We start from the raw sequence: 23671 nt of genomic DNA, 5'->3' as shown, positions 1-23671 counted from the left end.
ATAGCTCTAAACATAAATGAAACCCTGGTAACAAACGCATGTTGTATTGCAAACCATTTAAACAAGTATTTTGTCTCTGTTACTGATAGCATGGTGTTGTCAGGTTCAGTAAATAATGCAATGGGGTATCTAAGACCAGTGCACACAAGCAATCTCAGTGAAATGAAATTGACACTTACTTCACTCAAAGAAATAGTATCGATCATGAAGTCCTTGAAATCAAAGCATCCTAGTGGTTATGATAATATATCAACAAAGTCAATAAAAGAGTGTTCATGTGAGCTTAGTCATATCTTAAGTTATTTGTGTAATCAAACACTTATCACAGGAACATTCCCAGACTGGCTTAAATATGCTTAAGTTATACTTCTCCACAAGAAAGGGGACAAAGAAATGCCATCAAACTACCGACCGATCTCACTTTTGCCAGCTTTTTCAAAAATCTTTGAAAAGGTTATGTTCAAGCGTCTACTTGGGCACCTTAGTGAAAATAACTTTCTGTCAAAGTCACAGTTTGGTTTTCTTAAGGGTTCTGATATTGAGAAGGCTATTTACACTAACAGTGAAAATGTTCTTAATTCATTAGACAACAAATTAGAGGGAACTGGCATATTCTGAGACCTGTCAAAGGCTTTTGACTGTGTGAATCACAGCATTCTTTAAAGAAAATTAAAATATTATGGCATCACTGGTAGTGCTGCAAAGTGGTTTCAGTCATATCTTACTAATAGAAAACAAAGGGTGTCATTAGTTCCATACTAGGTCCACTACCTTTTCTTGTGTATGTTAATGACCTGTCATCTGTTACATTACCAGATGCCAAGTTTGTCTTATTTGCAGATGATACAAACATTGCAATAAATAGTAAATCAAATATAAATTTAGAAAGGGCAGCTAATCAAATTTTTACTGACATTAGTAAGTGGTTCATTGCCAGTTCACCGTCATTAAACTTTGAAAAGACCCACTATATGCAGTTCAGAGCTTCCAAGAGATTTCCTTCTAGTGTGTGTATAAAATATGACAACATGGAAATAAGAGAAGTTGAGAGTGTAAAATTCTTGGGATTACAACTTGATAATAAATTCAGTTGCGAGCGACATACTAATGAACTGCTATAGTGCCTAAACAAGTCTGTGTTTGCATTGCGAATGATGTCAGGCACAGGAGGTATAAACATTTAAAAAAACTGGCATATTTTGCTTATTTTTACTCCATTAAGTCATATGGTATCATATTTTGGGGTAACTCCACAAATCGAGAAAAATTTTTAGAGTACAGAAGCATAAAATAAGAGTAATGTGTAGTGTAAATCCAAGAACATTATGACGCAACCTATTCAAAGAATTGGGCATACTAACCACAGATTCTCAGTATATTTATTCCTTAATGAAGTTTGTTGTAAATAATACATCTCTTTTTCCAACTAACTGCTTAGGACACAGTATCAATACTAGGATTAAGAACAATATACATAAAGATTTAAAATCACTTACTCTTGCCCAGAAAGGAGTCCAGTATTCAGCAACGCATATTTTCAATAAGTTACCAGCAACCATTAAGAGCTTAGTTTCAGACAAGGCACAATTTAAACATAATTTAAAAGAATTTTTGGTGGTCAACTCCTATTCCATACATGAATTTCTCAACAAGTGCAGTAGACTATTTTAATGAAAATTTATTATCCTTTAATTTTTGACAATACTTGGTTGTAACAGCTGAGTAACTACCTACTATGCGAATGATGGATGTATGGAAAGCAGATGTAAGTCTTAAGTCTGTAAATAGTGGAAGTTTAATTTTAAATCTTGTACATAACCTGACCGTTCTTAACTGAGGATCATTGAAATGAATAATTTACTTTAATTTTTGACAATACGCGGTTGTAATAGCCAAGTAACTAGCTACTGTGTGAATGATGGATTTAATGAAAGCAGATGTAAGTATTAAACATGTAAATATTAGAAGCTTAATTTTAATTCATGTACATAATTTTACTGTTTATTGACTGAGGATCATTAAAATTAATGAAACTCAAGTTTTTCTAATTACATTTCTGTAATGTGTTTATCTGACATGTTCCACACCCAGGCGGATCCCCTCTTTTGTGGGCCTAAGGAATGAATAGTTACTCTAAATCTAAATCTAATACATTGCACAAACACAGCATAAAGACTGTATACAAACTGACCAAGATCAACCTCTCAGATGTGCAAGGGACAAAAGGGACTCATTTGCAATGTTCAGAGTATGCTGCATAGTGTGTACAAGTGACTCAGTCTACTTTGGAGTGATCAAATAAACCATCAGGACGAGGAGTATTGATCAAAAACAGTTCTGCAGATTCGGACAGGTGGAGGAAACTGTTGTGGCGGGAATCATACCATTTGAGATGACTTAGCAACAAAATTCGCCATCAAACAAGTTCTAGCTGTAGAGAAGAGCTACCATACCAGTTTGTTCAGGGAAGCCACTGAAATTCATAAAAATGAAAGAAATGAGAAAGCTTCAATGAATCATGGATTCCCAAGTTGCAGTGAACAACTATTTCAAGAAATGATGGCGGAGCTATAGACAACACCCCCTGCGGACATTTAGTGTGGAGAGTACATTTAACCTCTGGCAATGAGCTAGATTCCAGTCTGCCCCTAACAATGCAAGGCAAACCTTCGAGAATACCACTCTTAGAGCTTCCAGATGTTAGACAAGCCTCAACAATTTCACCGTGTGATCCTTACAAGGAACTATATATATACTTTGTCAAAATAATTTTTACTTACGTACATAATTGTATTTATATTCTTACATTATATATAATATAAGAATATAAATATGTATATACCTGGAAATACATTTTTTAAACCAATACAGCAATCACGATTTCTCCATAAAGTAATGTTCGCTGGGTTTGATCATTAGTTGGCCACAGAAACTTTTTCCATTATTTATTACTTCTTTTGGCCAACGTCCTTGCCGCAGTGGTAACACTGGTTTCCGTCAGATCACCAAAGTTAAGCACTGTCAGGCTTGGCTAGCACTTGGATGGGTGACCATCCAGTCTGCCGACCACTGTTGGCAAACGGGCCGCACTCAGCCCCTGTGAGGCCCATTGAGGAGCTACTTGATTGAGAACTAATGGCTCTCGTCGTGAAAACTGACAAAAGCCAGGAGAGCTGTATGGTGACCACGTGCCTCTCTATATCCACATCCAGATATGCCCGAGGATGACACGGCGGTTGGTCAGTACTGTTAGGGACTTCTCAGACCTGTTTGAATGGAGACTGCACTAGATTACATTACTTATTTATTCCTAGTTTCTACTACCAGTCACTTTTTATTTTGTGCTTAATCTAACATAATGCAACGCATTTCGAACATGTTCTGTTCATCTTCAGGCATTTATACATACATACATACATACATACATACATACATACATACAGAGAACTGTTACTTAAAAATAAACAGTCTTAAACTAAATTAATCTAGAACTCTTTTTTCCATTGTTTTTTACTGTAGCTGCTGGTGTGGCATTTGGGGGGAAGGAGGGGGGGCAGTGTATGGCTAGAAATACAAATCAGCGATGTTTTCTGCTGGTTTTCCTCCTTGTGGTTGACTATGTATATAACAGCAATTTCATCATCTTGCTGCTTCACTTGAATCACTGGTGTAATGGCGGAGCTGTTGATTGACATTACACTATTGCACATTATATTTTGTCACTGATGTGCAATAGTGTAATGTTAATTAACAGCTCTGCCATTACACCAGTGATGCAAATGAAGCAGCAAGATGATAAAATTGCTGTGATATACATAGTCAACCCCAAGGAAGAAAACCAGAAGACATCACCGATTTCGATTTCTAGCCATACACTGGCCCCCCTCCTTCCCCCCCAAATGCCACACCAGCAGCTACAGTAAAAAACAATGGACAAAGAGTTCTAGATTAATCTAGTTTAAGGCTGTTTATTTTTGAGTAACATTTCTCTGTATGTATGTATGTACGTATAAACGCCTGAAGATGAACAGAACATGTTCGAAACGCGTTGCGTTATGTTAGTTTAAACATAAAATAAGAAGTGACTGGTAGCAGAAACTTGAAATAAATAATTATCCCACACAGTCACAGTGCACAAACATAGCCATTATGTCTGAAAATAATTAAGATTACATTACTTCTTTCACCACTGATGTTGATTGAATATGTGAAAAACGCCAAGTTGCACTGCATTTTGGGGCCTATGTTAAATTGTAGATCTGCTTATAATTGGCTGAGTAAGTCAGGTCAAACATGAGAGGAAGGAGAAGGGCATACAATGTACAATCAGATGATTTTAAGCAAGTACTGATTTGTTGAAACTGACATTTGTGTTGAAGAATAACTTTATTTATAAATACACACTGATATGTTCAGCTCTTTCAGCTTGCATATTTCCCCTCCCAGAGCGATATGAAACAGCCCAAATTCTCTTCAGTCCCAGCACCCTTAAAGCAAAGTGGTATGTAGGTGATATTCTAGACCATGTTTTGTTGCCCTCCATGACAGGACATCCTAAGCTTACATTTCAGCAAGAGAATGTCCACCTACACATGGTGAGAGGTTCTACTGCTTGTCTTCATGCTTGGATGTTTGGAGCATTATGAGCACGGTCCTCCAACCAGCTCCGTATTTTGACAATCTAAGGCACCAATTGGACAGAAGTTGGCGCAATATCTCTCAAGGAGAACATCCGACAACTCTATCAATCAGTGGCAAGCCAAGTAACTGCTTGCCTAAGAACCAGAGGTGGACCAGCACCATGCTGCTTGCCCAATTTAAGAGGCTCTCTCTCTTTAATAAATCATCCAATTTTTCTGAAATTATAATCATTTGTTTGTCTGTAAATTTATAGCAAATCTACCAATTTCTATACCATTTGGGAAACTCCTTCATGGTGCACTCCCCACCCAACCCCCATCCCTTTTTTTAGTGTATTCTGGGAGCATAATATTCAAATGTATTTGATTAATACAATTTCATCCACAATGGGAAGGATTAAATCATGTATTTTAAATTAATACTTTTCTTGACCCCTCAACTGCATATTTATTTTTATGAAGACTTGTTTTGATCAATACTCTATTATCTTCAGATCCACGTAGATCTATGCAGCCCGTCATATCTACACAAGAAACACACATTATTAAGCCACAGATGAAATTCTCCAACTATGCTGCACTCTTATATCTAAAATACAGTATTTTCAGTTACAACTGTAATTTCATTTAATAACACTTAGGATTTTTTTAGACTATAGCTTGACAAATCTAGTTGAACAACAGCAATATGCCTTACTATATAGCAAGCACAGGAATGATTATAACTGTACTTTCAGTACAACAAAGAGTGAGAAAGTAAAGATCAGTAAAATGTTGTCCTCCATGCCATGCACATAATGTGATTTGGCTGCAAAGAGGGACACTTTGTTTAATTCAGGACCAAATTATAAAACTGACAGCTCTCAGCACAAAGAAGGGTCTTTTCGATCACAGTGGATGTATCAAGTAAACTGCTTACCTTAAAACCATCTGATTTACTTCTGCAGAGAAAAATTTGCACTTTCCATCAGCACTGAGGGCAGCAATCTTCAGATCTCCTATAAGTTCCTTCATATCTTCAGATAAGTTCTCTGGTAATTTTTCTTCAGTCTTTTCTTTTTGCTCCTCCTTTTCCTTATCTATAATGTCTGTCTCAGCACAAGCAAGGTCTGCTTCGACATCCTGACTGGCATCTGAATCACTTGACATTACAGATGCTGAAGCAGACCTGGATACTGAGCTAGCACTGTCTTTACTTACTTCATCGTCACCGCGTGCCGCACTTACAACTGACTCTATTACGTCAGTTATTGTGTTGGACTGCACCTTAGGAGCTGGCAATACACTGGGCTTCTTTGGTTCCACAACCAGCTGTTTAGAGTCGACAACGACATTTCTTGGTTCAGCTTTCTTTATCTCTGGAACTGTGGGTTTGGGTTCTGTTTCAGGTTCTGGAACTGAAAATTCAGCTTTGTTTCAATTTCAAACTGAAACCCTAAATGTTAAATTTTGAGGTTACAATTTACAAAAGTTGCTTCAAAGCTGCAATACTAACTAGTAATGACGGAAAATAATATTCCGCAATAAAAACTCTTATTGCAAGACCAAAGTAAAAATAAGATTACACGTTATGTTTAGGTTTATGGAAAAGTTATCCAAACATAAAATGACTTCATACCTGGAGGAACTGTAGGCTCCAGATACTCTCTCTTTTCTTTTAATAATTCTTTCACTGTTGGTGACTTCCTCTTTATTAAATCAATAGCTCGTTTTCTTTTCTTTTTCAAAATATCTCTATCATGTGATGCATATTTTTGTTTCTTCAGTAAATCAGATTTTCCAACCATTAATTTTGGTTTCTGCAACATGGTAAATTCTTAATGCAACGTAGTTCAGGACTGCAAACATGTAGCAGTAATTTAAATCATTAAAGGAATAGTAAGTTACATAACATGATAGTAACACACATAGATATTATAAGCATTTAAATTAATGTAACAGAACCTTGCAAACCTGTTTTCTTCCTACTACAAGTTGCCAGTACCATGTACACTTGTTTAAATATTTTGAATGATAGAAATGTGAAGTTCTATGTGTGTAATGTAAAAGTCACAAGAATGACAGGGACTCTGATAACACAATTAAGAATTAATGCATATTGTTTAGTACATATTCAGCTCAGAAAAACTTATTTCAAAAGCTTACAACATACCAGTGATAAAATTATAAAATAATCAGTTTTATTATGGGCCCTTTCCACAATATGAATGAATGAATGAAATGATAAAGCTAGGAACAACTGTACAAATCCGTATTGTGGGTACAAAGAACATGTAAAACATGTAGAAATGACAGACAACAGAAGGAATTTGAAGCAGAAAATCAAAATATGTAACTTCACTACAGCATTTTTTTAAGTGTTCCATTATCATTTACCAACAGCCACTGACTGTGAAACACAAACTATGCACTACAAAGAGAAGAAATAGCAACTGAAGAGATTTGATACAGACCATACATACTTTCTTGCAAATGTGCTTTTTGTTACACAGATACAAGCAGTTGTGGAGAAGATCATGCAAACTTTGACTCATAAATAAAGATGTATGAATTAACACATTTGACAGGAAAAGGAATGTTTACTTACCAGCTTCAAAAAACAAAAGGGACATTCTGTTTAGTAGTGATGGATACTAATATCACACAACTAGGGCCAGAGATAACTATATTCTTTGTTACAGGAAGTGTGAGGTGTAAAAGAGGAAGGAGTGACCGATAAATGCGCTAGAAGAGAGGAAAAGTAACAAGAAATGTTTGGAGTAAGCAGGGTACAAAGCACAGGAAAGGATTCTAGTAACAGAGCACTGTACTCCAAATGAACAACCACCAACACCAGTGACATTCGATATCCCATGGCTGAACATTTTATGGAACATAACACTAGGGACCTGGGTACTCATTACACCACTTAAGTTACTTGAATATTGTCACCTGATGCAAGGTTTGAAGAATCTTGAGTGTGGGAGTGGCTCTGTCAACACCTAATTAATTTACAACGTATATCTTGCCTGAACTTATGCTAAATCTACCAGAAGTCTTATACTTTAATTTTAGACGCTGATCCACTGTTATTTCTCACTCTTCACCAGCACTTTTTCTCTCTACTGAATCAGAATACAGTGTGGCATTTCATTTTCTTTGGTGTCTGTACAACTTTCTTCTTTCAGTGTTTGCCTTTCCATGACAAGGAACTATTATAAACTTACAAATAATTATTACCCAATGGGAGAGAAATGAAATGGCAGTCCTAAAAGAAATTAAACAGAAGACAATCCAAGGATCAGAGGAACAACTGACAGGTTAACTTCCTCCGATACCCTGGGACAATGCGACCCAGTTATCTCTTGGTAGTGATCCAACTGTATTTTTCACGTTTTTCAGTTGGCTCTGAACCACTTTTTCCCTCCTCCTCCTTCTTCTTCTTCTTCTTCTTCTTCTTCTTCTTTTTTACAGCTGATGAATGTGTTGAAGTTTTATAAAGTCTCAAATTCCACAAAGCTTACTACAATTTTACATATTATGCAGTTTACAGCAGTGGTAATCTGAGAGTTAGCTTTAATTTGTGATACAGGGGTAGCCACAAACTACAATTTCATTTATTCACATATCAGCAACAGTAACTACACTAACAGAATGAAATTTTCACTCTGGACAGAGAGTGGCAGATAAAAAATGTGTGCTGGGCCGAGACTTGAACTCTGGACCTTTGCTTTTCGTGGGTTCGAGCCTCGGTCCAGCACACAGTTTTGATCTGTCAGGAAGTTTCTGTAAGTACACTTACCCATAGTACTGTCTCAATCACATCTAATCTAAATTAATGTAATATGTTGACAACTTCCTGCAAGAATTCAGACTAAAGGAATTTTGCAAACAAAGTTTTAGTACACAAAGTAAAAGATGCATCCAGAAAGTAAGTTTTGGAAAGAGAAATAAAAAAGAGAAGAAGAAGAAGGAAAGAAATATTTCCAGAATGAGATTTTCACTCTGCAGTGGAGTGTGCACTGATATGAAACTTCCTGGCAGATTAAAACTGTGTGCAGGACCGAGACTCTAACTCGGGACCTTTGCCTTTCACGGACGAGCAACAGCGATTGAGACACCTGGGGACACTGATGAGAGAGTTCTGAAATCGTGAAGTGTCGGGTTCTGAAATCAGTTATGGTGTCACCACAGACAGTTGGTCATACCGGTCTTCATCGTGAATAATGGTTCAACCTTCAGCAAATTGCCTGCACCATTGTCTGATCCTACTGTCGCTCATAATGTCGTGTCTATACACATGTCACAGATGGCAATGGATCTTTGCAGGAGATTGCTTCTGAGTTTGCAAAAATCAGATAACTGCACCAACCTCACAGTTGGCCATTGCATCCTAATCCTAGCACTGGGCAGTGACCACTATCGTCACAAGACTGAAACTGCACTTACCTGCTCTTTATTCTTGCACATTTCTAACTGACTACTCCTGCCATCACTGAACACAATCAGAACTTACTGGATGCACCTCATAAACCACTGAAGAGGGTTTCTCCTGCCAAGTAAGGTTACTTAGTGCTTGTGGACGAGTCCTTCTGCAGTTCTACTAAGGGCCTATGTTGACTGGAGTGGGTGATAGGAACGATCTGCTGAAGAGCGAGAAGACTGGATAATGGCAGCTGAGAAGTGGAAGCACCAGGATGTGACAATGTTGAGTTTGTCTGGCAGGGGGAGTTGTGCATGAAGGAGTGGACTGGGAGGGGGAGTGCAAGATAATGGATGTTGGTGTCATGGGCCACACACAGAGGAAACAGAGAACAGGAGGCTTCCAAGATCAAAGGATTGGTTCTGAGGCTTACTCCCTTCTATATGACTTAGAGAATCTGGTACTGGGGAAAAGATCCAGATGGTGTGAACTGTGAAGCAGCCATTTCAAGTCAAGTATGTTGCAGTTACTGTGTGTTCTGCCACTGGATGGTCAACCCTGCTCTTGGCCACAGTTTTAGGAGCCATCCACTCACATCCAGAGCTGGTTGGTGCTCATGTCCATATAAAATGCTATACCATACAGTAAATTGCAGTAAAACTGATACCTGACTTGACTGCTTTCACATGTGGCCTATAGGATAAGCCTGCAGTGGGACTGCAGTATAATGTGCTGGGTGGGCGTAGTGTACAGATCTTGCACATGGGTCTTCCACAGGGTACAAATCTTGTGCCAAGAGGTTGGGAGTGAGCATACGGATGGACTAGGATATTGTGTAGACTGGGTGAGCAATGGAATACCACTTTAGGAAAGGTGAAAAAGGTTTTGGGTAGGATGTTCTGCATTTTTGGGCACAATGATAAGTACTACTAAAACTACTACTTGCTCCTTTGCAGCTGGTTCTTGGGGACAGTTTATGAGAACAACATGCTTGATCTCAATGGCTGCTTCACAACCTGTGAATATTGATACTTTCCCTCAATACATGCTTCTCAGAATTATGTACATACATGGTGATTAAAATTATAGTTCTAGTTTCAAAACATAGTAAAAGAAATGAAACACCGCCCCGAATCACATCAAAATTTGAACGGAATATTATCGAAGAGGGGGGAAGCGTTACAAAAAAGAAAGACATATTTCATCACTAAATGGCACTGTAATCAGCAGAATATGCAATATAAAAGACGAGGGGAGCAGAGCTGTTCCTCAGTTTGTGTCTCAGATACTCAGCATTACTGTCTCAATGCAGGATGATGCACTGATGGTAAAGCTCTTTTACAAAAACAGTGACTGTGCACCAGCAGCTCTGCAGAAGTTACGGACACTCAAGGGTATGAAAAAGGGCACTGATTCGGTGACTGCCAAGGGTCTGGAAGACACGCCTGTGAGTATGGTGCATAAAATTTTACAAAACATCCTAATTGCCATTCATACAAAATTACCCAAGTTCAGGATTTCCTTCAAGCTGACCTGCCAGTAAGACAAACGTTTGCTCTAGAATTTCTTGCTTGCATGTAAGCTGACAATGAATGGCCGTTGAACATTTTGTGGACAGACAAAGCCTATTTCCAATTCCAACGATATGTCAGTAAACAGAATGCAGACAAAGGACAACCTGTTTCCACATCAACTGGTACCATTTCATTCTGCAAAGGTAACTGAGTGGGGCAGGCTGAAGGCACTGGGGAAGGACACACACACACACACACACACACACACACACACACACACACACACACACACACACACACACACACACACACACAGAGAGAGAGAGAGAGAGAGAGAGAGAGAGAGAGAGAGAGAGAGAGAGAGAGAGAGAGAGTCTTACAATGTAAAACTTCCTGGCAGATTTAAACTGTACACCAGACCGAGACTCGCAACTCGGGACCTTTACATTTTCCAGGCAAGTGCTCAGTTGGTACAGTGAATGGCCACGAAAGGCAAAGGGCACCAAGTTTGAGTCTCTGTCTGGCACACAGTTTTAAGCTGCTTGTAAGTTTCACAGCACTGCAAACTCCACTGCAGAGTGAAAATTTCATTCTGGAGTTTTCCAAAGCACTTTTGGCACATCTCAGAAAACTGTCTTGATCATCTACCTTGGTAACCCACATGCAATATAGAGATCGGGATTAGTGATCACAATATCATAGTGACTAAGGTTATGAAAGTTAGGAAATTAGTAAAGAAGGCTAAGAGAGTGTTTCTGCTAGACACAGCAGATAAGCAATTGTTAGCACCTCGCTTAGAAAGTCAACTGTAATCATTTAGTTAGAGTATGATACACAGAAAAATTATAGGCAAAGTTTAAACAGATTTTAAATTGTGCTGTGGACAATTATTTGCCTAGTAAATGAATTAAGGATGGGAAAGACCCACTGTGGTTTAGCAACAAAATTCGTTCAACGCTCAGGACGCAAAGGATGTTCACTCTTGGTAATAAGAGAGTGCCCTCAATCCATGACACTCTGTGGAGAATGTTCAGAATTTAATACGTGATACTGGTGCAAAGCCTTGTGATCAAGACTTTTATGCCACCACATCTTTCCACCATTTGCCACTAAATAATGACTGTTAAAATTTTTTACAATACAAAAATTTGAACTGGCTGCCTCTGAGTTGAGGAATCCCACAAAGTCATGCAACAGTGGCCGTCACCTATGGACGCAGCCAAAACTCACATGGTACATCAATCATAGTAATATTTCATTTGTATTGCAACAGCCAGTACATAATTTTAAAAAGGTGGTAAGCGTAAGTGGTTTTTTAGCTACACAGAAAATTCATGTATCTACATGAACCACCACACATGTGCATCATTGGTCATGACTGCAAAATACTATACAAATTATTTACAGAAGAATAGAAAAAAACTGGTAGAAGCTGACCTCAAGGAAGATCAGCCTGGGTTCCAGAGAAATGCAGGAACACGTGAAGCGATACTGACTCTGCAATTTCTCTTAGAAGATAGGTGCTCTGGACAACTACATGCCTAGTAAATGAATTAAGGATGGGAAAGACCCACTGTGGTTTAGCAACAAAATTCGTTAGATGCTAAGGAAGCAAATGCTGTTCACTCTTTGTAATCACCACAATACAAAACTTAAAGCCGATTTTTTCAAATCTTTGGTTTGCCTGATCAAGAAAGTAAAGCTGTTACCATCCCGGGGATAGATTTAATACCATAGACATAGTGACTCAAGTGATTTGGTATTGTCTTGACTTGCTTGGAGAACCATCCCAATCAACTAACAAAATATATTCCTTAACATTTTACATTTTTCGCAAACACAAAAGATCAAAAAAAGTTTTAGTACTGGTTGCTGAAAAGAGGCCAAAAGCAATTCATTATTTAATTGTTGCTAAATCTACAAACTTAAGTGAGTCATGCAAGCACTGTTCACAAATTTCATTTTCAGTGTAGTTAAAACATATCAAACACACTGACAATATTACACACACCATTCAGAAAGGAGAGACATTTCAGGGGTGTGGGGAACAGCACCATAGAAATTTTGCTGCAAGTTGTGCATTTTACAGTATGGTATAGTGGTTACAGTCACTACCCAGCGAAGACAGAGAGATGGGGGAGCAGACGGAGATGATCAGGAAGACAGAGGGTGGAGAGGAAGAGGAAAAGGGGGGGGGGAAGAGGGGGGAAGAGAGAGGGGGAGAGAGGGGGGGGTCAACAGAGGTAGTGAGGAAGAGCAAACAACAGACAGACATAGATGGAGGAGGAGGAAGGAGGAGGAGATGAAGAAAGATAGGGGTGGATGAGACCCACAGAGAAGTAGGAGAAGGACAACACAGAAAAAGTGAAGGGAGGTGGAGGAAGCGAAAAGAGAAGGGGATGGGTGGAGGAAGTGAAAGGAGAGGGGGGTGGGTGGAGGAAGTGAAAAGAGAGGGGGGTGGGTGGAGGAAGTGAAAAGAGAGGGGGGTGGGTGGAGGAGATGGAAAGAGAGATGGGGGAGGCAGATGTGTGTGCAATGTATATGCTGTATGCATGTGAAGCATTGTACTGTATTGTAAATAAAATTGTGTGAATTTTACCCATGGAACTGTATGGCTATGTCTGTAGCACTAAGGTCCACTTAGTATCCTAAGCATGTAAGCATGTATCACTGGCCAAGTCTCCACCCAAGTGTCAGACATTATGTAAGCCACTTTACAGAAAGCCTGTGCTTCAGGCAATCCCAGAAAATCTGGTACCAATTCCTCCTTCAGTTCCTCCATTTCACAGGATTGGAATTAACCTCTTGGGAAGATTTTCCAAGTCTACAAATGGGAATAACCAGACTGTGTTACTCACTCCTTCAACCATTATTTTCTGAATAAGCTATACAGATTTCCAAAGCTCCAAAAATCAGGTTGTTTCTTGTAAAAGACACAATTTTGCAGTGCATTGCACCACATGTAGCGATATCTGATTGTGGAGAAGTGTTTCAATCAAGACTGTAATCTCACAATCCAACACTGTCCACAGAATGACAACTGCCTACCAGGCACAGACTAATGGTCTCATGGGACGTTATAACAAGACACTGACAGAAATGCTCTTATGTTTGTTGACAATGAACAGAGAGACTGAGATACAATACTGCCTGTTGGGACATTCACATACAACGCAGCACATCATGACACTACAGGTTTCATGCTGTCCTTCCTGATGCCTGATCATGAGGCTGAAACAACAACGGGTGCTTTGTTTCCATTTAAACATGATTATTCTTAGATGATTACATTAAACAGTCCATAACTGGTACTGAAAACAGCTAACACAGGTCTGGACCATGGATGTCCACAGAAAGGACAGCCAAAGTTAAATTCCAAACCCCACCTTTTAAGCTTTAGCCCAGGAAACCTAGCAGAAATTTTTACACCTGTGCCGAAGTACAAGCTATCTGAAAAGTTATTGAAGTGCAACTCTTAGGCATGCCAAATCCTACATCAATCTTCAAACTGTTCTAAGTATAAAATAATATAATCTATAATTATGTAACTTCCTCTTCCTATTTTGTTTACAAGCAGAGTGTGGGGGAAAAACCTATCTTATGTATCTTAATCTTCACTTATTCTTAGGGACTTGCTACATGTATATAATGGAGATATTGAAACACCAGTTTCTGAAATTGTCTCTGTAGTTTTTTGTGAGAAGAATGACATTTCTTCTAAAAGTTTTGATTTTAGGGTCCCTGGGCAACTCTATAATACACTGGCTGAAATCTTTTACCTACCCCTGATTTTGACATAGTGAATTCTCCTAAGTGTGTAAGCATTACTGAAGAATAAATGAAGCAAGAGATTAGTAGCTGCAGCATTTTCCCAGTAATCTTAATCGGCTACTTAGTTTCCTACTGCTCACTGTGTATCTGTCACTCCTCATCACTTGGTAAAATTACTCCAGAGTATTTAATTGCACATTAGTGGTAGATAATTACCACTTTATTCAGAAGTTGAACTGTTCCATCTACTTGTATTATCAAGCATTTGTCAATATTCAAAGGAAGGAGCACTTCACTGCACCAGGTGAACATTCTGGTTTACTTGTTCTAAATTTCACTGCAGTGCTGAATAATGAAACTTTCGTGTACACAGTTAAAAACACATTGCAAGTGATTCCCACCCTCTCTTTAATAATGTCATTTATATGTAGGATTGTCCCATAATCCTCTTCCCTGTTTCAGGCGCTCTGTATTTTTCAGTACAATTGGTCTCTCAATATTGCCTGGGATAACACAAACGAGATGTGGGTGCTTTTCAGACTACAAAAGAGAAGAAATCATTATTGTCAACAATAGCTTGATATCTGGAATCTGTATGAACCCACAAAGTGATCACTGATATGAAAAATATGCTGCTACAACAGGTGGTGCACGCACAGATCAGAACCAAATTCTGTATATGGAGGAAACAGTCCAATCAATAATAGATCTTTCTTGGCTCATTTGAGACAGTGGGCAGGATATGTGTAGGCAAGTTCAAATCCAGAGCACAGTTTATTGCAGGTAGGTGTGTATCTTTGCTACTCCAATCCCTGACTTATCACAGCACATACATTATTCACTGTCTCAGAATGTATTTAATACTGCTCTATGACAAAGTGTCTCAGAACACAATGTCTGTATGACAAACTTTATCTGAACAGATAACAACCAAGAGAAATGTTTAGTAGAGTGGAATGACATCTGTCTGAAAATGTGTCACTGAGGAGACAGCCTATTAGACACCATCCAGTCAAGTATAATCATATTTAAGAGGTTGTGATGACTGCTGTTTGACACAACACACATTAGCATTAGCATAGCCAGACTTCTGTTATAAAGATACAGCACAATTACTGGTTTCCACCTGTAGCACACAAAATTATATCAGGAGTACAATAGTCATTCTTTTTGGTAGTGGGTAATGTTAATGGATCTTATACAATATGGAAAATCCTACACTATTGTTGAGCTGCAACATGATATACACTAAAATGGAAGTATCAGTCATCATAACATGTAGTATCGAAATGTGACTAACGTCTCACTGGATGTACGAGTTATCTGCAGGGTGTGGTTTCAACATGATGATGCTTCACTACCATATTAGCAGTGGCTGCCTCGAATTATCTCCATGCCATGTACTGTGGTAAATGAATATGAAGGAGATAATATGATGTCCTCTGGCCCTCCCGATCTTTGGAACTTAACATAATCAAAACTGACAGTCAGTTGGTAACACTGAATCACCTTTAACTTCGGAATTTCTTAATATTCTAATGGAATGTAATAGAAGGTATGGCAATAATTTTTACTTTCTCCATTAAACTAACATCAAGTATATCAATGTACAGTTTCTCAGTTGGTGGTAGTACAGGTATTGCTCCTCAAAATACACAAATTCCAGACAAAGTGGCAATTAATACTCATTGCCAAGCCCAGCGTAACATCCACATCTACACCTACACAAGAACTCGCAAAGCACCCCAGTCCAATAACCTATTCTGAATTCAGCTTGATTCTTAGCCTGATTAAAATTAAAGTTTCGTTTTTAGTTCAGTTGGTAATGACATCAGTGAATATCTTTTACACTGAGGAGATGCTGTTAAGTTTATAGTTCTCTTGTCCTGACTGTCTCCTCTCTTGTATAATGGAGTATGTACATAGCACTCTTCCCGTGTTAGGGAATTCTCCCCCTTCACAGTCATTCTGAAAATAATTTTGAAAGTTTCTTTTGTTCTACGGTTCCTTTTGCCTTAATCATTCCTACTGACACCATCTCAGAGTACCTTTCCTTCCTATATACATCAAATGGCACTGTACACTTCATTTAGCATTATTGCTAGAAAGTGTTTATTAACTATCCATGTTTCTAATTTATCTCTTGAACTATACAAACTTTTACACGCGTTTGTACCATTCTCTCTGTTGGTACTGTTCTATCCTAACTTATGAACTGTTATGTTAATCCAACAGAAGTTTCTGTTTTGTTTTCTTCATAGGCCTATTGTTTTAAATCGTGTTCTCTTATTAAATTTCCACTGTATCCTGTCACATTCTCTCGAAGATATTTCTAAATAATTTTGAGTAATTTGGCATACTCTGTCACATTCCTATTACCGTTTGCTTGAAATTCTCACCTTTTTACCACAGCCATGTTGTTCCACTTTCTTCCCTTTTGCTTTTTTCTATCTGCACCATCTTTTGCTGGTTCCTTAGGAACCTATGATAAATAATTGTCTCTTTGGTCTATGCCCATATAACCTGCATTTAACAATATGTCGAAAGGGTTGCTTAATTTAATCTGGTATATATCTCCAAATTGTTCAATAACTTATGGTAATCTACATATCTCACTTCCTGCCTGATACGTCTGTTCCTTTCTAGCTTTGCGTGTATGTGTACTCTGGATGTAATGAGTGTGATCACTTTTAATACAAACATGTTTTAGGATACTCACATCCCGAATATTATCTTTATTTCACAGAACATGGTAATTTCATTTTTAGTTCAATTCAACATAATTTTACAATTGTTTTATTCAGGATGAATGTGTTAAGGAAATGCTTTTCTCAGAAAATTTCACAAATTTATAACATTCTTCATTTCTGTTATAACTGAAGTGCCCTAGTTTCACATTAAATCTCATTACCGTTTGTAGTGCAATTTGGTGTCACATATCACCTTCTGTAACTCTTTGAATAAGTCTCCTGTCTCAGCATCAGATAGTTAGCATCTTGGTGCACAATTGAATGATTTGCACAAAATATGTTTTAGACATTTTCAAAACTTCTTTCTATTCTACCCGACGTCCCTTCAGTATTCAGAATACTTATAACAACTACTCAGCTATAATGTGGTTGGGCCATATTCCTCATAAGGAACATACTTCTTATCCTTTCTCAACATGAAAAATGTATATATGCGTGTTCCTTGTACATAAAATCATTTTCAACCTCAGTCAGCAACAAGATTTTCCAAGAATCAGTGTGTTGCAGAAGGAAATCTGTTGTTGTTACAAGGCAACCTGACGTACTATTCTCTCTGCCCTTCCATAAACAATAGGTGTAGTATACACTCCTCATCTCTTTGTTACCTACCGCATTCATAGATTGGTAGTGTTGACAATCACAGAGCGCGTCAATAGTACACACAATATCATTTTGCATAATAATTTGTTATTAAAGAAAAAGTGAAAGTGATTCACGAAATCAAGAATGGAGCTAAAAAGGTCAATATATATAGTCAATTTGGTCTCGTAAATTCCACAGTCCAAATGATTTGCAAGAACAAGGATAAAATTGTTAGTGTGTTTGAACAAAATGGAACTAAAATTAAGCGGTTATGAAAAGCTGAACACAGTAACATGGATGAATTGTTCAAGCAACAGAAGAATCAAAGTATCCATTAGTGGACATCTCCTTATGATGAAAGCATAAGAATTTGCCAAGAAATTAAAACAGAGGAATCTGAGTGCAACAGTGGCTGGATTGACAAATTCAAATGTTGTGGCATTACTTTTGGCAAAGTGAGTGGTGAAGCCAACATTATGAATACTGAAACAATCCAACTATGGCTTACTACCACGCAGCCAACAATTCATGAAGGCTATGCAGACTGTGACATCTTTAATGAAGGCAAGACTGGCATTTTCTTTAAATTGACACTTGACAAAATTCTAAAATTCAAGGGTGAAAAATGTGTTGGTGATAAATTATTTAAAAAATGAATAACAATTCTGGTTTGTGCTAATTCATATAGAATAGAGAAGAAAATTTGCTTGTGATTAGTAAATCCAAAAATCCTAGGTGTTTTAAGGGTGAAAAAAAAATCTGCCAGCGTAAAACAGTGCCAATAAGTCCAGGATGAGCTCTGAACTCTTTGAAACACAAATAAGGTTTTAGGATCACACACTTGGAAGTCAGAAAAGGAAGATACTGGTTCTCGTTGACAACTGTGCAGCACATTCTATACTCTCTTATCTGGAGAATATTAAGCTTGTCTTTCTTTCTGCAAATATAGCAAGTCCACTGCAGCCTGTGGACCAAAGAGTAATTAGGAGCCTGAAATGCCATTATCATAAGCTCATATTAGTGAAATTGATACAATGCATTGAGAAAAAGCTGGATTATTCTATAAAGTTTGGAGCAGGGTCACAGCCCAAACCACCAAGAAATACTCTGTCATGTAGGAATCACAAGTGAAGGAAAAAATGCTGCCAAAACTGAAGATACATTTGACTACGATGATGATCTGCCACTATTTGCATTGTTGCCAGAAATCCACTTTGATATTCTTAATCAGTGTGACTATGAAGTGTATGCAACAATAGATGAACTTGTTACAAGTGAAGTGCAAACTGAATACAAAATTGCAAATGAAGTGAAGAATCAGTGCCGCAGTGACTATTAAATGAGAGAGGGAGACGAAGAATAGGAAGAAGAAAGAAATAAAGTGCCTTTACCTACTGTGAGTGACACTTTACAAGCTATTAGAATTGTGAACATTTTCTATGAAGCTAAGGAAGGGAGCAGTGAAATTTCAAATGAAATAATTAACAAAGAACAAAATTTAGAAAGCCTGTACTGAGCAAATAGACAGCAGAGTAAAATGACTGATTACTTCACTCCTATGCAAAGAAGTTTGGCAAGTACTCAACATACTGCTCTATATACTGTAGCCATGTAAGCTGAAGAGTGGTTAATATATGCAAAATAAATCAAGGCTAAATAAATTTGTTGTTTTCCATTTGTCACCGTAACAGACTGAAAATACAAATCTCGGTTACAACAACACCTGTTTATAAGAACATAGTTTGAATGTTGTTATAGCCATGTTCCACATTATATTTAATTATCTTGTTTATAATGATGGTTACAGCTGAATTTCCTCTCTCTTTGTAGTAAAACTTAAGTTCACTGCAATAACACTGCAAAAGGTGGTTGCTAACATTTGAGGCGAGACCCCTTAATTCTACTGTAGTGAGGATTAAGGAAATCCTGGCATACTTTAAACATAAAGTTGTTAGTATCCAAAACTTAATTATCTTGAACATTCCTTTGTGGGGCACAAATATCTGTGATCTGTGGATTGTTCTCAAATCCACATTGCCTGCTGCAACATTGGTCAAATTCTACTACCCTCTGGACTTAATGTGTTATTGATAAAATAATGTGTTGTTATAAGAGCAGAAACATATTTACAACATGAGACCTCAGTTTGTCCCAGCATATACAATGTTCAAATAACTTATGGGAAAGCGACCAGGTGACGTCACCAACAACCACCAATATTTGAACAGGAGCACACCCTGCCATTTTCAAGGCAAAACTGCAGCGCTACTATTCATGCATCTAACAGAAACACGGATTACTGAACCTAGGTAATTTGTATGAGTTGTTAACAAAATACATTTTTTTTAAATTCTGAATTTATATGGATTTTCGACTTCTTTATGCCTCAAGTGAACCTTTGGGCATGATGACACCAGCATATGCAGCCCTGTTCTAAATTCTCTGGAAGCAGGCCAAGTCTACACACAAATTATTTGTGTCTTTAACTGTAGTCCTTTCAATAACAATTAAAGTAACATTAGATTTGCAACTGGCAACAAATAACACACATGGTGTACACTTAACAGCAGATTCACATTCTTCCAGACATTCACACTGCCTGATGACATTTCCTGCAATGGTCTGTAAACTGTCAGTACTACAACTTTCATTTCTCCTGATCAACTGCGGCACTGTATTCAGAAATACTGTTAATACAATATTCACTGAATTGTAGGGCCTGTGACTTAACACCAATATTTGCCTTTACAGGGTGTTTCATAGTACAGGCCCCTATGGATTGTACAAGGAACTTAGCAGATGAAGTTTTGATATGGGACACATGTCTGGAAATGTACCATTTGAATATAAAACAAGTTTGAGCATCTGATCACTTTCAAATCTTCAACTTCATGGTACGCATTTCTGCAAGAAGTACTGGTGGAGTTAGTGGACGATTTGTCACTGTCATCTCACCAGCAAATGTGGTTCGAAAATGACAGTGTATTTGCACATTTTGCTCATGGCCTCCACAAACATCTCAACCAAACATATAGTGTGAAAGCTGGATATGTCAAAACTGCCAGAGTTAACTAATTTCAATTTTACTTGTGGGGCCATATAAAGAGCCTTTGTACGAGACTCCTATACAGCCCGAAGATCTCCTTGCACAAGTTCCGCCAGCAACAAATGCAACTGTTCAGCACATTACACAGTTTGTGACTCTGTGTACATAAGCGGATGTCATAGATACACCTTATGCAATTGACAAAAGAACTGCCACAGTGACTACATCCTGTGGAGTACACAGGTTAGAATTTGTTGTTTCTGCTGTGTGCATAACATGAAGTAGAAAATTTGAAACTGATTCATCCTTCAAACTTATTTTACATTTAAATGGTATAATTATGGACATGACTTTCTTATTAAAACTTTATCTTGTAAGTCCCCTCTACAACCCCTAGAAGTCTGCAACAGCAATTGTGAAAAATACTGTATAGCCACTCACTTCTTTCTTTTTACTTGTTCCATAACAGCATTTTATCAGTCTGCATCCACCTAGATGTATCTACTCAATTTGATGGATTTAGAAGAAGAAATGTACAAATAAACATTATACATTCAAAGTTGTTAATGCTAGCTTATGAAACCAGACACACTATTTCGCCACCAATCATCATTTCAGTAACATTCACATGGATATATGGACATCGTTTCAACATACACAACATAGAAAAATCGCGGTACTACCAACTATAGAATCTGGGTTCTCCATGTGACTATCAGACTATCTGCTACAGAGGGAAGAAATTAATCAGAGATGCAATGAAGTGCCTCTATTTGTTCAAACCTGACGTTTGGACCGTATTAGGTTTTTTGTGCAATTTTGCAGATTTTTCTTTCATAGGATAGCACCAAAACATGCCTGGCAAGACATTACTCTTTTCGATATGATCACTGTTGTATTACATTGCACTTAATAATACATGAACAAAAAGTTTGTCAACAGTGGATTTAATTTAATGTGAGAATCAAATAAAGTTTTGAAATATTTGTCAATAAGAGAGAGTTTTTTGAATCTACTGTTTCTTCCTTTGCTAAATAACTATTTTCATCAACAGACAGCTTCACAATACGTTTCTTCATTCTGGATATTCATTGTAGCTGAATAATTTCAGACACAAACTCATGGAGACTAATGTTTTGCAGACATCACAGACACATACAACTACGTAGCAATTTTATGGAAAGAGTTCCTAGGAAAACCATACAAATCTGTAAAATGATTTCCTATCTTATATAGTATTTATGATAACAAAAAACATAAAAGAATAAAAGTTCAGATTTTTTTACCTTTAGAAGTATAACAAGTTCAGTTAATAGGGACCACAGGCTGTGGACGGAAATAATAACCCTAGCAACTGTCAAATCTGAAAATGCTACAAGCCTCTAGCAATCTGCAAACTGAGGACATTTAGTCTCCACCAACACTGTTCAAATTTTCTCGTTTTGCTTTGGGTGTGAAATACTCCAAAACACACAATACTAATAAATCAATACTAGCAACTATTGATGAAGTTACAACAGGTCAGTTGATTTATGAGATGTAATGTTATCTGACATTACTTGCAACAAAAACTTTCATTCTTTTTTCTTTGTGGGGCAGAATGAATATTTCACTTCAAATTTCCACCACGTCTTTTGTGAGGAAGTACATACTGCACTATTATGAAAATGTGGAATGCATCAAAAGTGACAACTGAGAATTTGTGGGTGGAATGAGGCCTTGGATACAGATCCCCTGTTTTACTTAAGCAGTAGCACTATCACTGGATGACCCAGGCATGTGTGCTGGCCAGCCATAAATTCCTGTGAGGTGAGCTTGACCAGTAATTGTACAGAGGGTGCTCATGAAAACCAGAAAACTCAGATTTGAGTCTCTGTTTTGATGTAAGCCTTTGTAGCCAATTCATATGTATATCAATGTGGTTGCTGCAATCCATTATGGTTACAACATACTTTATGAAAGTATTTCAGTTCCTATGACAGCTTAGTAAACTTTAATTATGTTCACCTTTCTTTCAAATAACTGGACCATAAAATCACACCAGGAGACAATACAGAATATTTCCAGGTAAACATGGCATGAAAAATGAGTGTCGATGTTTTCACCTAGTGCATTTAAGCAAATTACATTTGCAATTATATGAATTAAGGAGTGTGTTTCTAACAGTTCAAATGGAGATAGTAATATAGTCAACAGCAAACAAGGAATTTTATTGGGAAGATCCATTAGTAGTTTAACTGAAAATGGACACCTGTCAATGGGTAGATTAAGAGTTATTTAGCTAACTGATCTCTAATAGTCAGTGTACGATGTCAAATAAAGTATACTAAGAGCACACATTGTTAGCATCCAATCTCATCTTCACTTCTTAATAACTACATCAAATTACCTCCCATGGGCGGTACCTTACATGCCACAACGTAAAGAAAACCATTACAGTATATTCCCAGCATATTTACAAGCAGTCTTCTGTTGCCTGTTCAAACTATGTAACACCCTGTGCCATATTAACGTGGCCCTTGTCCCAAATTCCACACATCAAGGGTAGTACCTTTGTAAATACCCTTATGTGCCCATCTTGATCTCCAGGTTGCCATTGGTACATTACACACCAAGCTATCCACACAAAGTGGAAATATTCACAAAACCTCGCAATTCTGGTTCAGAGCAGTTGCATATGGTATACTACATGCTTGGAAGCTTAATTTTCCCAAATGCAAGATATTCAGTTCACTTCACTTCACAGAGTACTTAATTCAACAAAGAGACATAAAATTCTACAGTGTAGGTGCCTTCATGCTACACAGCAAGAACTACTACACTGGGATAAAGTAACAACTCACTGTCAGGCTGAAGGCTGAAAATCAGTAAGATGTAAATTTGGAAAGAAAATCTCTGAACTCAAGTTTCTATTTTCTATGTTGCAACAGTCCGTGCACTATGTTGATGTACATTCTTCTGCTGAT

The 23671-nt window shown here is 37.6% G+C and overlaps 1 protein-coding gene across 2 annotated transcripts in view; it reads right to left on the bottom strand.

Annotated features, from left to right (window-relative positions):
- Positions 1-23671, bottom strand: part of LOC126095301 (ubinuclein-2) — a 381847-nt gene that overhangs the window by 166432 nt on the left and 191744 nt on the right. For both annotated transcript variants that reach the window (XM_049910091.1, XM_049910092.1), the window contains 2 exons: positions 6259-6439; positions 5560-6037 (listed from right to left, as the gene is read on the bottom strand). In XM_049910091.1, coding sequence (XP_049766048.1) covers positions 5560-6037; positions 6259-6439 — 659 coding nt within the window. The remainder of the gene's footprint in view (positions 1-5559; positions 6038-6258; positions 6440-23671) is intronic.

This window comes from Schistocerca cancellata, chromosome 8, assembly GCF_023864275.1.
Source record: "Schistocerca cancellata isolate TAMUIC-IGC-003103 chromosome 8, iqSchCanc2.1, whole genome shotgun sequence".
NCBI classification, from domain to species: Eukaryota; Metazoa; Arthropoda; class Insecta; order Orthoptera; family Acrididae; genus Schistocerca; species Schistocerca cancellata.
The sequence above is the reverse complement of the archived record's forward strand: the minus strand, read 5'-3'. Positions and strand labels throughout refer to the sequence as shown.